At 36.0% G+C, this 14753-nt stretch overlaps 1 protein-coding gene across 1 annotated transcript; it reads right to left on the bottom strand.

Moving 5' to 3' along the window:
* Positions 1-3487: 3487 nt before the first annotated feature.
* Positions 3488-12457, bottom strand: LOC127631172 (major histocompatibility complex class I-related gene protein-like). The gene is made up of 7 exons (XM_052109195.1): positions 12291-12457; positions 9037-9297; positions 8455-8739; positions 5348-5632; positions 5047-5175; positions 4859-4900; positions 3488-4711 (listed from the first exon to the last, which is right to left on the bottom strand). The coding sequence occupies exons 1-7, from the start codon at positions 12337-12339 to the stop codon at positions 4689-4691; spliced, it is 1074 nt and encodes a 357-aa protein (XP_051965155.1). The 5' UTR covers positions 12340-12457; the 3' UTR covers positions 3488-4688.
* Between the last annotated feature and the right edge of the window lie 2296 nt (positions 12458-14753).

Here is a 14753-nt window from a genome sequence, read left to right as displayed (position 1 = left end):
AAAGTGTATTTTTCTAGATGCGTACAACCTGCTCGTGCTTTATCTGATACTGACATAGAGCAGAAAAGAAACAAATAAATATTCAATTCTCATCAAAACTTGATAATAAAGTGTAAGGGGTTTAAGATGGGCAAGGAGGAGGTGAGAACCGGCTTGTCAATATAAATAATAATTTAATGAAAACTTAAACCAAAACGCACAAACATAAACACACACATGACGGACATGCCTGTAATTCTCTATCTCTCAAACCGTCGTCACCGGCTGCCTTTATCCCTCGCGCGCCCCATCAGGCCGATTGGGGACCGGGCGTGCGACATTCCAGCCGGCCCCGCCCCCCTCCGCTCCACTTAAAGATAATTCAGAGTTCACCATATGCAATTTAATTGTAGGTTATGATGCTTTATTTATTATGTGTAACTTCTTAATTCTTGTTTAGGGCCAGGTTCCAAGAACTCACAGAGTGATTACTCCAATTCTCCAAGTGATTGTTCAGTGAATTCATATTTTAATTTATTTAATATGTAATGAAATTACTTTGAATTTTTTACTTCTCTTTTCCAAAACCATTTATAGTATTTCAACCACACATTTACAATTATAATTTAAAGTATTCGTTTTCTCTTTTTCAGCTCTGTTCAAGATGGAACATAAAAAATGAGCCTACTGTATTGCCCCACATTCTAATTTATTATACACTGTATTTTGTCTTTTAATATTTTATTATCTCTGGATGGCTGATTGGATTCTCTACTGAGACACTGTAAACAATTGCAGAAAGAAGAACACTCATCAAACTGAATTATGTAATGGAGAATGCATCCCTATATGACAGCGATTTGACAAGAGGATGCACTCAGCAACAAACTGTATACAATCTGTTGACACAGTGACAGTTTATTTTATTGGCCATCAGATTGTACCTAAATTCCATTAGATAAACGCACAAACAATGTAATCAAGTTTCTAACAATATTCATGTGGTATATACACTTTTCACTACAATGTTGACCGTGAATCTCTCTCTCTCTCTCTCTGTAAGTGTACGTGCATGCGTGTGTATTTGTGTTTCTACTAAAATTCTTGGTGTGCTTCTTAGACTTAAATAATTTGTTTTATTCTACAATTTGTTTTCCTTTGCTTTCTTTTGTTTGCCTTGGTAGTCCCACTGACTAAAAGTCTGTTATTATGATTAATTATCTCACAGGGATCAATTCTTTTTTTTTTTTTTAGCAAAATAACATTTATTGCATTACAAGAATGCCTCCATTAGACATTATTAGATATTAGATATTATATAACATTATTTACATAGAACAACTTATTTAATGCATGTCTGATAACATGTACTGCAATGTACATACATGATGTCACATATTTGAAATGACTGAGTTTAAAAATGAACTAGAAACAGGTTGTGATTCTGAAAGTAAAGTACAAAGTTCAGTCCAGGTTTTGTTTCAGTCAGCAAAGCTGAACTCCTGAATTAGCAAAATGAGACCAAACTCTGAACTGTACAAGAACAAACTTGGCTAAAGAAGCCTCAACAAATACGATGACCATAGTGCTGATGAGAGGAATAAGTGTAGTGGGGTCAATGTCAGAAGTTCCACGTGCCCACTTCAGCAAGTCCACTGGGACATTTGTGAGGTTCACAGTGAGGCAGGGTGTTTTGTGGGTGTACATGATAATTGAAAGCATGGACATACACATCAGAAATCCTGTAAAGCAGAGTACAATTTCAAATTATTCTCCTTAAATTAATTTCAAAACATGTGGCTATAATCATCTTACCGTTCGTCCTGAATTACTTGATATATGTGAAATACATTTAAATTCTTCAAATAAAAATACATTTTCCAAATTTATGGTTAGTAAATGCTGAAAATGAAATAATGAAATATGACTATGGTATGGAAAAGGGGATGATATGGTTGGAAATAGCATGCATAGTGACAACTTACATCACTTATTACAACATTATTGAATATGATGCAAAAGTTATCATTCTAAACACATCTGATGCGAAGAGTAGAGCTTTCCTGCCTGCTTTTTCCATCAAACTGGCTGCAATACTGACGGAGAACAGTCATACTAACCCCACCAATGCAGCACTCTATTTAGGATCCTGGAGGTCAAGACATGAAATATTTGGTTCTATGTGTAGTGAGACAGACTAATGTCTTGTAGCAGTTTCTAGACCCCCTAGAGCTGTTCCAAGGCTAAATATTGACTGGAAGGGGAGTTGGGGGGGAGATGTAGAAATCCATTCAAGTATACTTATCATGTTCAATGGTCCCGCTTAAAGGTATAGTTCACCCAAAAATGTAAATTCTCTCATGATTTATTAAAAAAAAAAAATAAATGAGATGACTTTTGCCACTTAGAAATCTTTTGTTATCTGCAATGCTAAAAATGGAGGTAAGTTTCCAGATCTGCTTTTGGGGTTCAGAATAATAAAATACTGTTTTATTTATAAAGTTTCTGGTAACACTTTACTATACGGCTCCATTCATTAAAATTACTTAATGCGAGGGGGGTCATGTGACGCCATGCAAGAAGCAGATGTGTGATCGACGAGCTCCGAGCACTTTGATACATTTTTTATTATTCTCATGTTATAATCTTGTGAAATTCAATACACCAAGTTACACATTTGCTCTTTTAGATAAAACATGGCAAAGAAGTCAAAATCCTCAGGTCCTGGAGACATTAAAAGACACTTACGTGTTCAGGATGAAAGCCCCTACAGGCCTACAGACCGGGGACTCGATTTGAATGGCGTGGTGGGAGAGGAGATCCAGCGTCAACTGTCCAACATGTCGGTGATGCTGACGAAGGTTCTTGTTGACTTGGAGGATCTCGCTGTAATACGTTGAGCGATTACAGCGATCGAAATAAAATTCTCTGAGTCAGTTACAAGAGTGGCAGATGCTGAGAAACGAATCGATTATCTGGATCATTGGAGAGGGAATTTTCCGCTAATCTACCCATGACCAAAATTGATTTGTAACATGTTCTTAAAAAGCTTGAAGATCTTAAAAATAGAAGCCGCAGGAATAATGTAATTCCTAGATGAGCTTTTCCCGAGTCTGCTCGGCATAACAGGCCACAAGCTGAAAATCGAGCAAGCTCACGGAGTTCTGGCTTGGAGATCTGCTGAGGGAGAAAGGCCCCGAACAATCCTGGCCACGTTTCTGAGATCATCCGATAAAGATTGGATGTTGCGCCAGGCGAGGAGCAAAGGAAAGCTTCATAATATTTTCATGTTCCCTGACATTGCAACAAGAGAGAAATGCGATCGGTTCGGGGAATGCAAGAAACTCTTGCATCAATGTAAGATCGCTTGTTCCCAGAACACCCAATCGAGCAACTGACTGAGTTTTGCTTAAGCTCCAGCGGAACGTAACCTGATTGAAATGACAAATCGTTTTTATTTGAAAAGCACTTTTCACAATAGGACTTCACATCGTTTCAAGGCTGCTTAACAGAAAATTAAAATGGACAAAAACAACATTTTATTGTACTTGTTCACGTTTGTGGTATACAGTACTACAATATGTATAACTATTACATCACTATTCTATTTCACATCTATGTTTACAGATTCAATTAAGAGTCAATAGAAAAAAAAATATGTAAATATGATTTGTGATGTGAATAGCCCAGTCTCACTACCATGTTGCATCACAATCAGCAGAGTTAAACTTGAATCATTCATATAGCGAACATAACCACTTCTCAGATGTTCGTCATTCAAAAACTAACAAAACTATTCAGTTCTCCTTTAAAGCCCTCTTCTACACATCTGTTTTACAATCATCTTCCCTAAAGTGCAGATTAATATAAAATGCACAATTCTATAAAAATGAAAAACTCTCCAGCATATAAAATGTTCAAATATTAAAGCATGTACATAGGTTGCTGTTGTGGAAAGAACAGTGAGCTTATTGCTATTATTTTAAAGGAAAGCAGATTGTTGACAGGAAAGTCGCGTTGAGACGAGAGAGGGGGGAGTGAGGTCCAGACATGACACAGGTCAGACTTAAACCTGGGTCATTATAAGCCATCAGCTCTCACAAGTCTTGATTAAAGGTTACAAACTTTCATCACTTTTGATACTACTCATTTAACCGCTATTGAAATTGAATGTATTTCGCTGCTGTAATGACAAGGGTCAACCTTCATCTACAGCATCAGTTTGAGGTCCTGGACAGCTGGATGGTTTAAGATTGTTTTTGAATCAAATATATAAATTGTGAGTAGTCTCTTGGAACGATCATGATTTCAAGCTTGATTACACTTCCTGGTGCTATATGATACTAGGAAGTGTAATCGAGCTTGAAATTGTGATTGAGAACGAGCTACTGATGCCAAGATGTTTTGAGGAAATTTTTAAATAGTGCAAATACAGCAGTGAGAGTGCTACATTAGACAATTATGACATCCATAAGTTAACAATCTAATAAAATTATTGTCTGCAATTGTCTACAGGCAACATCATTCACATAGCACAATGTAGTCTGAAAACATCAAAAGGCCTAATTATAATATAATAATACTTTATTTCTAGGATTTTAATCAAATACACATCTTTGGATGGTTGTTATTGCAGCATTACAATACTGCTAGAAAAGCTGGAATGAGAAGGAGCAGTAATAGCAGGAGATCATTCATGAACTCATCTTTCACTTTGCATCTTGCTCTGAAGCTGAAAAAGAAGAAAATCCTTTTCATTTCTTGATAGTGCAAAGATCAATCTTTCTCATAATATATATTGATGTATCTCGTTGGTGAGTGGAGAAATGTAAAATAATCTTAAACTTATATTGTATGGTCAACAAATTGTAGTACTCACTTGTTGTTGGTGAATATTCACTCTGAAGTGATGTACTAGAGCCTAATCCAGAATAAGAGTTACACAGTGAAACCATGAAAGTCCATTTTGAAAGATATTTTATCTATTTTGGGGGGGGGTGTTGCAACAGATGTACTGAACAGAACTAGGTTGCTTTTCTCAAAAAATTTTACTTATAGAAAATTTACCAGCAGTAGTCCTCTTCCTCCATTTGATGAGTGCAGTTAGGATGAGAACAGCCACACACAGTAACACCATCACACAGATGACTATAGACAGTGAGGATGATCCCATGTCCAATTTTTCCAGATCTGAATCTGTTGTGAATGCGAATAAATCAATCAAAAGTGTGCACATTTTGATTTTGACTTATCAGATTTTAAATGTTAAAACTATAATATAGTTAAAAACTATAATAAATTATCCTGTTCCTAAAAAGACCAGTGTAATGTGTTTTAATGGTTGGTTGCATTTTCTTTTCTTTTTTACCAAACGTAATGTACAGCTTGTTGTCCAGGTGGATTGCCGTGCAGTTGTAGTAATGCCCTTTATTTAGTTCATCCACACTGATCCTCAGACTCTTCCTCATCTGGAATGTTCCATCTCCATTAGGGAGAATCTCTCCTCCTGTGATCTTGTGATCATCCACATATTGACCATCTTTGAACATGGTCAGGTTAATATGACGGGGGTAAAAACCAGTTGCCATGCAGGTGATTTGTACCTCATGAGAATCTGTAAGTGTCTTCTTAAAGAGTTTGACTCTGGGTTTCACTTTAGAAAGAAATGTTCAAAAAAATGCACTGTGTTATTGTGACAAAACTGTTGGCATCAGCCGCGTGATCTACTTTCTTCAGTGAAACACAGGAGATTTTTTAGCAGAATGTCCCTGGGTTCTCTTTTCTATATTCAAATATGCTGCAACAAGGTATAATGTCAATGATGCCATATGGCATGGTTCTCTCGTGTGATGATTCTCTGCAGAGGTGCTAAATGGCTAGCCATATTATCACTTAATACTCTGGAGTCCCTGGATGCTTAATTAAGGAATATGTGGTATCATTTGAAAACATATAATCTGAATTTCCCAGAGAACCCCATCACTTTGCATTTAGTTACATAAAATAATCAAACAAGGCCTGAAAACATTTGTGTCGCAAATTGGAGTTAAAGAAATTACTTGTTGACTTGTTTGTTAGCTTACTGAATAGTGTTGTGTCCAATTGTTTTAGAACAAAAAATAAAGTCTGGTGGAAAACATTTGAGAAACAAATCATCAGCAAAATAGGTTCCCATCTATAGAAGACTAAATGTTACACTTCATTATAAAGCAGGGATGCTCTGCTTTTCAATGACACCTAGAATGAGTTTCAGTAACACTTTATAATAATGGTCCATCATTTATATGTAATTATGCAGGAATTAATTCAGGACAAATGAGTAGTACTACATTAATACTTTAGTTACTACTATTAACTAATATGAAAACACGATTAACTAATCAGTAAGTAATAGTGAACTGTTGACTGAGGTATTTTACTGTTAGGTAATCAATAATGACTGAATTCGATTTGCCTAATTGAGAACTATTAACTAACAATGGCTAATTTAAAATAACTATTAATCTGAACATTTGCCTAAAATGTTTTTATTCTAAACAAGATCATGAAATGTGCCTTCAGAGAAACATGCTCCTCACGTGTGTTCTTTGTGGGAATTAATTTATGAACGTTGAAAGCTTACCTTACAGAAATATAGTGATGTATGTGCCCAACCTGTGAATTTAAATAGCAAATTATTAACTTCGGCATGTTAGATATTGCTGGGGGTCTATTTTAATCATTTTGGTAACCCATAATGAGTCAAGTGTTACCACATAACCATGAAAGAATGACTAATGATGTGGAACATTATTTTAAAGTGGTATTGCATAAATCTTACCGTTTTCTTCCTTGGAAATGAAAGATTATCTGGAACATTATTATAATGTGAAAACACATTATAAACCATGAATAGTAACTGAGTTACTTGTCAGTTAGTAATGAATGCTCAAGTGTTTGTTCCTACATTTTTTCCATTTAATCAAACAGATAGTTAACAAATAATTACAGACATTAAAAAAAAATATGAATCATTAAAATGATTGAACTTTATACTTAAATAAACACAGTCTATTCGCAAACCAATGCTTTTAATGTCTGATGCTCACGGTTACTACATGTTTTTAAGTCTTATATCTTAACATAAAGTAGAATAATAAATCAAGATAAATATTATGTGTAAAAATTATGTGTCTAAAGGACAAGTACATTGATCTCCACAAGACTTCAACTGAAAACCAGATAAAACCATTGTGCAGCTATGAGGCTGATTCCACCAGTGTACATCCGCCCTAGACAGCCCACTCAGTAAATACATACAGTTTTGACATGTTTCCTCCTTTGCCTGTGCTTGGTATGAATAGAACAGAATGTATGTTAAAGTTTACCCCGTGCAAGCTGAGTGACGGGAGGGTGGTGCAAAATGGCACTCGCTCTTCTTTCAGTTTCAGTTTGAATATTGTGAACCCTGATTGGATTAGAAGCTTGATTGATGTGATACTCATTCTTTTTTTTTTTTTGCTCTGGATCCATTGTTACTCAGAATTTTTTGTACTGCACTTCATATAAACTTAAACACTTGTAAGATTAACCTACAGTATTTGTGACTAAAACATTCTAATATTTGTCAAAAAAAAAAGTTATATTTATTCAAGTGTTTTTTCATTAATTAATAATGTGTTACCGTGACCCTCACTTTAAAATAATGGCCCAAATAATAAGTAATTATTTCATGTTTATGTGGTAACAGTTGACAGAATTATTTAAAATGACCTTCAGCAATAGGCTAAATAACATGTTGAATTTAATCATTTGTAATGAACAGGAGAGATATCCCAGCTTGGACACATACATCCATCCCTATATTTCTGTAAGGTATTCTGAGCTTCTAGACAACTCAAAAGCCAAGATATTCAACAAAACATTGTTGAAGCTTTCAGCACTTCAACAAATATATTGTTGCCTATGGGTGAGTGCAGATGTGAGGGCTAAAATGCGTTAGAGCACCACCTACATTTTAGATCAGTATAATGTTATTGAAGTGGATAGAGGAAAAAAAATGCTAGTACTTTCTGCCATCCTTTTTTTGCTAAAAAATAGAGTACACAGAGCTGAAATGACATGCTTTTAAACTTAAATTTGAGAGCTAGACTGGAAGGTAATTGTTTCAGCAAATAATGACTTATGTCTTGGACTCTTCCTCTTCACAACCGATTTATGGCTTCTGAAGGCATAGAATATATAACAGAAGTCATATAGACAACTTATTGTGCCTTTTTGTCACTTTTGTAGCTCAACATCATCCTCATGCATTTTTATTCTAAGCAAAAGAGCTCCCCTGACAATCTGCTAAACAGCTCCTTTGGAGTTCCACAGAAGAAGGAAACCCAGACGGGTTTGGAACAACAAGAGAGTGAATTAATTATGACAGAATTTATATTTGGGTGTGAATTGTTGCTTAAACTATACTGTGGTTAATCAGGCTGACTCACTTACCTCTTCGCATCACTACGCTCTTTTCTTTGTCCAGGTACTTCCGTAAAGTTTTCATGCATACAGGATGATAAATATTTTCATACAGAAACTTTACATGAAGCCATTCTATCTGTCCCATTCCCTTTATTTTTATCCATGGCAAGTTCATTTGCATTGTCCTTTTGACCACATCAAAGGTAAACTGTTCTGTACTTTGTCCATTGAAAGCATCCCATGAAAGAAATAAACCTGGCTGGTCATTGCTCAGCACTTCACATCCGACACGTTTCTGATAAACATGTAAACCTTCAAATGATAGAAAGAAAGTTAGAGGATGATTAATCTTCATTGACATCCTTCAATGAATGTACGTAGAGAAAATAACTTCTCATAACAGTATATACCAAAAGTCAATTATAGGTCATATACAAATTCACAGATAACGCTAAAGATGTGTTGTAAAAAACGAGGGTGCTCAATTTTATTTGGAAATTGGTTAATTGTTAAATGTTATTATATATTAAATTATATTGTTATTATTATCATCACTATTATTATTGTTATAAGCATTGCTGGTAATAGCAAAAATCAGCCTGTGCTTACCATCTGTGTGATTTAGATGGTCCTTAAGATAAAATGTCCGATATTTCATGAGGTCATAAATATCACTAAATATGTCAGCATCAGAGTCATGTTGATCATCATCTTTATACTTTGAAATATTGTGACTGCGATAGACTGCTTTCCATGTGATTGAGTCATAGTACATCACTTGCACATCATCCAGCATGAGCACAACAATGAACTCAGGGAACTGTGTCTGTCCTGCCACATATGTTGCGAAAACCATCAGTGAGTGAGAGCCTGGGAACACAAGGATGCAAGATTGTCAATTCTGTACATATTTAACCTTGTCACTTACATATTTGTGCTTAAGTATTAATTATGTATAGTGTAGGAATGTGAATGGGTAATTTACTGTAGGACATATATTGTACAGAAAACTTTTACAGCCTTGGGGAATGGGGATAGTGAAACAGAATTACATTCAGTAGCTACACTGCAGGAAAAAAAGAATTCAGGTATGCTGTAGCCTAAAATATGCTTCATGTGGTAACGTCTAATTTAACAGATTTTAAATAAAAAATAAAAATAAACATAACTTAAATCAACCTTACACCAACACAACTCGTTTTAAGGGTTAGATCAAGTAGAAATAGCCCCTTAAGATAACAATTGCAGGTTACCATTTCTTTTCTATGTAAAGCTGGATAGATTTGATTGGTAAAGTTCTTAGACATGCAACTAATGTTATACTGATCAACTACTATTAAATATTAATTAATTACTAATTATATATTATTTTTATTTATAATGTATTATTTAATTATTACTAATGAAACTAATTATTAAAGTTAGTGAAGTCTTACTTTAGGGTGACAAGACCAAGGGCCAGAGTGGCTAATTGGGGGAATCAGGAGAATTCCCGGTAGGCCGGACAAAAATTGTTTATTAATAAACTTTTAACAAGTGTTACATAACAGTTGCTGACCGTCCGTGTTATCCGGTATTTAAGGGATCAGAATTGTTTTTGTACTATAACGAATGCAGTCTCTACCATTTTTATCGTCTCACATCCAAACAAATGACAGAGCGGGCTGTGAGAGACAAAAAAACTGGCTGTTGTGTCATCACAGACACTTCACATGAAAGCGTCTTTAAAATCACAGAATTAACCTGAATACAGCACTTTGGGTAATCGGTAACAATTGCAGGTTATCGCTCTTTACATTGTAGATGAAGTCACCTTCAGACTCGAACAGATCTGCGTGCAATGGAAGCCCCATAATCAGGGCTATTACAGGGCAAAGAAGAATAAATGGAAGGAGCAGCAACAATTCAGATATTCAATTCAATTCTACAATTTCCAAGGAGCTTTACTTCCTGACATCTGTTATAGACACCCAGACTCGTAGGTAGCGTAGGTACCACCTTGAGGATCTCCGAAAGTTTATTCTAAAAGTAGTTCGCCTCTTTATCAATTGAAATCAGAAATTAGCCACCGATGATAGCATTATGAGACTAATATAGTCTTTTAACTCCTATTTTGGGCAGCCTTTGGACAACAATTCCCTATTAGCTCTGAAGTTAATGTCGCCTCTTTTCCCTCGCAATGAATACGAGCCATTAATATTAGCCATTTTATTTCAATGTTCTTTTGTCTCCACTTCTGTTAAAATAGGCTAATATAAAATTAGATAAACAGACTTAAACTGAAGATGAAAGACAAAGAGAATTGATGCTTCATACATTTTAGGCTTAAAATAGCCTAATAAACAAATATAATTTACTTAAACATGACTTCTGCTGGTGTGATCTTAGCTACACTATGATAAAAAAAACTCAAGTTCAAACACTCAATGAATTCTTTCTGACATGTTTCGGTGGTTTTGTTCTATTTTGTTATTACAAGTTCTCTCTGTTGGGTTCAGGTGTCGCTGGCTTGCGTAATCAGAATTACCATGGAAGCCTTGATTGTTTCCATGGTAACACTAAACATTTCAGCTTGCTGCGGGCAGGCGGCATCTGATCGCCTTTAGTTCCCTGTCTATATCTACCTCACTCTGTTTTGTGTCATTGCTCGATTGTTTGTTTGAGTCCTGTTGCTTACCACTCTCTCCCTTTGCCTTAGTATACCCTGTATCATGTCCTGTGTATTGGTTACCAGTCTGCGCTGTGTGCGCTGGAATTGTGGTTACCATCCTGCCTGCTGCGGAGTTTCTCCTCGTGATACCTCTCTGCATCGGAACTGCTGTGCACACAACTGCTAAGTACACAAGCCTATGAACATACCATTCTTCTGCACACTGCAGTCGGTGCTGGGGTTCCCCTCCATTTGGATGTCAGTGTATGAAGACTGTATGCATATCAGGCACATCATACTTTTTTATTTGATTATCCCATTGTGCTGTACGGTGCTTCTTTTAAAAATACATTTTCATGGGCAGACAGTTCTAAGCAGGGTAGTAAGGGACCAAATGATAAGTACACCCAATTCACTAAAACGTTGGTGGTGGAAATGTGGTTGAAGTGGGGGGACACAATGTCCAAAGTGGGTAATGGGTTGGGTAGCGCTGACACTGAATGTATAAATTTGGTTTATAGCTGATGTTCTGCTGTGATAGCAGATAGCGAGCTATAGTGTATTCATTGTCTCTTGTGGTGACATTGTTCCACCCCCTCTAAAAATAGTTTGATCTAATCCTCTGCTGCACCATCTGAAAATGATTTGAGAAGTGCCTTTGTAGGAGGAAGTTAAAAGATAAATAAAAATGAAAGAAAATCTGCTCACCACAAAACAAAAGAAATGAATGAAAAGGCATTATAGTGGCACATAACCAAATTATTTAAAAGTTTATTAAACATGACAATGTAACAGACACAGTTAGACCACAGTTGCAGGACATTACTTTTCTTAGTCATTGATTCACCACAATAATAAAGAGAAGAATGCATACGGTTAAAAATAAATCCACTTTGTTAAAATAAAAATAATTATGCTTCAGTATCCTGTCTATAAACTGACAAAATTCTGATTAAATGCAATATGCTGAGATATATTACAAAGGAAAGAGAAACTTAATAAAAGAACTGCGGAGGGAAAAATGCAATACTTCGGTATATGTATTTAAGTTGTTATTGTTAGTGACAATTATTAACAAGTTAATTTTAGATTTGATCTATACAATTATCCTGGGTATTAGTTGAGTTCGCTATAATATTAACTACATTTACTGTGGGCTAATGTACATATGTCATATGATCCCAAGAATAAGAATAGTAGTAAATTGACTTACCTGCTTTGACAGCTGTCAAACATAACAATAGACACACAAGAATCTTCATTCTCTTGATAAATTGATCCCTTAACTTGTGAAAACAGGAGGTACGTATTTTCTGCAGTCTCCCCTGAGCGTTGTTGCTGAGGGTTTCAGGATTTCTGACAACAAATCATAGAAGCCGCTTGAGGTAATTCTGGCATCATTTGCTGGTCTTCCTGGTCTTTCCAGTCTTGGTTGACAAAATAAGATGTGTTGCAATCTCTATGCTGTTATTGAAATCCTGTTGATTGGCCATTTACATTATTCTAATTGAAGAAACTTTAAAAGAGATCACACAGCTTAGAGCTTGAGTTAGTCTCTTTTAAATACAGGTATATATATATATATATATATATATATATATATATATATATATATATATATATATATATATATATATATATTACATTTATGCATTTGGCTGACGCTTTTATCCAAAGCTGACTTACAGTGCACTTATTACAGGGACAATCCCCCCCAGAACAACCTGGAGTTAAGTGCCTTGCTCAAGAACACAATGGTGGTGGCTGTGGGGTTCTTGCCCTGTGCTTTAGCCACTACACCACCACCACCACTCCCATATATATATATATATAAATAATAGTCAGTGAGTCAATCTTGAATGCACAAATATGAATGCCTTAAGTGTAAATAGCAAGAAAAGGCATCTTCTTTGCACTAACAGCAAATAGTTGCTATTTGCATCCCAAATAAAATACAAACATACAGTATAGGGCATCATTGGAATGTGTTTATTGTGTTTCTCAATTCTCAAGATGGTGCCATGGATGACAACCTCTGTATGAAGCTCTCCTTTTGTTGTTTTTGTTTGTTTGTCCTGTGTTTGGTATTTTTTTTTCCAATCAGTTTTATCAAGGACAAACTGCTGAACATTCAGCAGCACATACCAGACAATCTTTTCACGATTTTTGACTTTTTACTATAGTACTATGTAGTAACCATGTTTTTTGGCGGAAGCCATAGTTTTAATGCAATTTAAAGCAATTAACCATTTTCATAATCAGAATCAGAATGAGGTTTATTGCCAATTATGCTTACAAGTACAAGGAATTTGTCTTGGTGATAGAAGCTTCCAGTGCACAAACAATACAACAACAAGACAATTAAAAAACAGAATAAAAATAAAAAGCGAATAGAAAATGTAAGTATGTATAGAATACACAACAAGACAAACTGTTATATACAGATTTGGGAATTAGTTAGTGCAATGGAATATAATGGCAGAAGAGGTAGGACATATTGGATAAATAGACTAAGCTGTGGTACACGAGCTGGCGCGCTGGTCAAGCTCTGACAGCGTGGATTTTGAACAGCACTGCCGAGTATTCATCTAGCGAATCTCCTCTCTCTTCCTAACAAAACGGACAAACTACATCTCCTCACCCATACAAACAAGGACTTTACAAACACTGCTGTCTTGTGCTTCACAGAAATCTGAAGCCAAAGAGTGAAGCCATTCTTGACAGCATGTTACATCTGCCAGGCTTTCAGCTTTTCAGAGCAGATCGTATTGCGGGGTTAAAGGGGGGAAACAAGAGGCAGTGGAACATGCTATTACATCAATGAAAGTAACAACGTTAAAGAAGATGTGCTGCCCTCATTTGGAAGTGCTCTTTATCAACGGTAAGCATTTCTAATTGCCGCAGGAGTTTTCCTTGGTTTCCAGCACTGCAACAGCTGTCAAAATACAGATGGCACATTACATGCCCCACCAGAGCTACACAACATTAAAGGATGCAGATCGCTCTGTCCCTAAAACAGCTTTAGGACTCTCTAATCACTGTCTGGTTCATGTTCTTCGGACCAACAGGCAGAAATTTTAATCAGCTAAACCTGTAGTAAGGACTGTTAAGAGTTAGACCAATGAAGTTGAGCTGGTACTACAAGCCTCCTTTGACTGCATTGATTGAGTTATTTTTTTAAGCTGCAGACACCAATCTGGATGAGCTCACAGATACTGTGACATCACTTATCACTTTCTGTGAGTACATGTGCATTCCTACTAGGACTTATTTAACGTTCAACAATGACAAACCATGGTTTACAGCAAACGTAGGCGGATTTGTCAGGCCAAAGAGAATGCTTACAGAAGTGGGATACAATCTTGAACAATCAGGCCAGAAAAGAGATTAGAGTGGCTTTAAGATGCTACTCTGAGAAGCTGAAAAAGAACTTCAGCTAACAACCCTGCATCAGTGTGGAGAGGCCTCAAACACATTACTAACTACAAGACACGATTACCCAACATTGTAGGAAATCAAAAACTTGCTGATGACCTGAATGTGTTTTACTGTGCCAGAGTAGTTTTCAGGTTCCTGGGCTCCACTGTCTCACCCACACTGACTGCCAGCAGAGGTTGTACTTCCTTCACCAGTTGAGGAAGTTCAACCTGTCACAGGCGTTGCTGATGCAATTCTA

This window comes from Xyrauchen texanus, chromosome 37 (genome assembly GCF_025860055.1).
Source record: "Xyrauchen texanus isolate HMW12.3.18 chromosome 37, RBS_HiC_50CHRs, whole genome shotgun sequence".
Lineage (NCBI taxonomy): Eukaryota > Metazoa > Chordata > Actinopteri > Cypriniformes > Catostomidae > Xyrauchen > Xyrauchen texanus.
The sequence above is the reverse complement of the archived record's forward strand: the minus strand, read 5'-3'. Positions and strand labels throughout refer to the sequence as shown.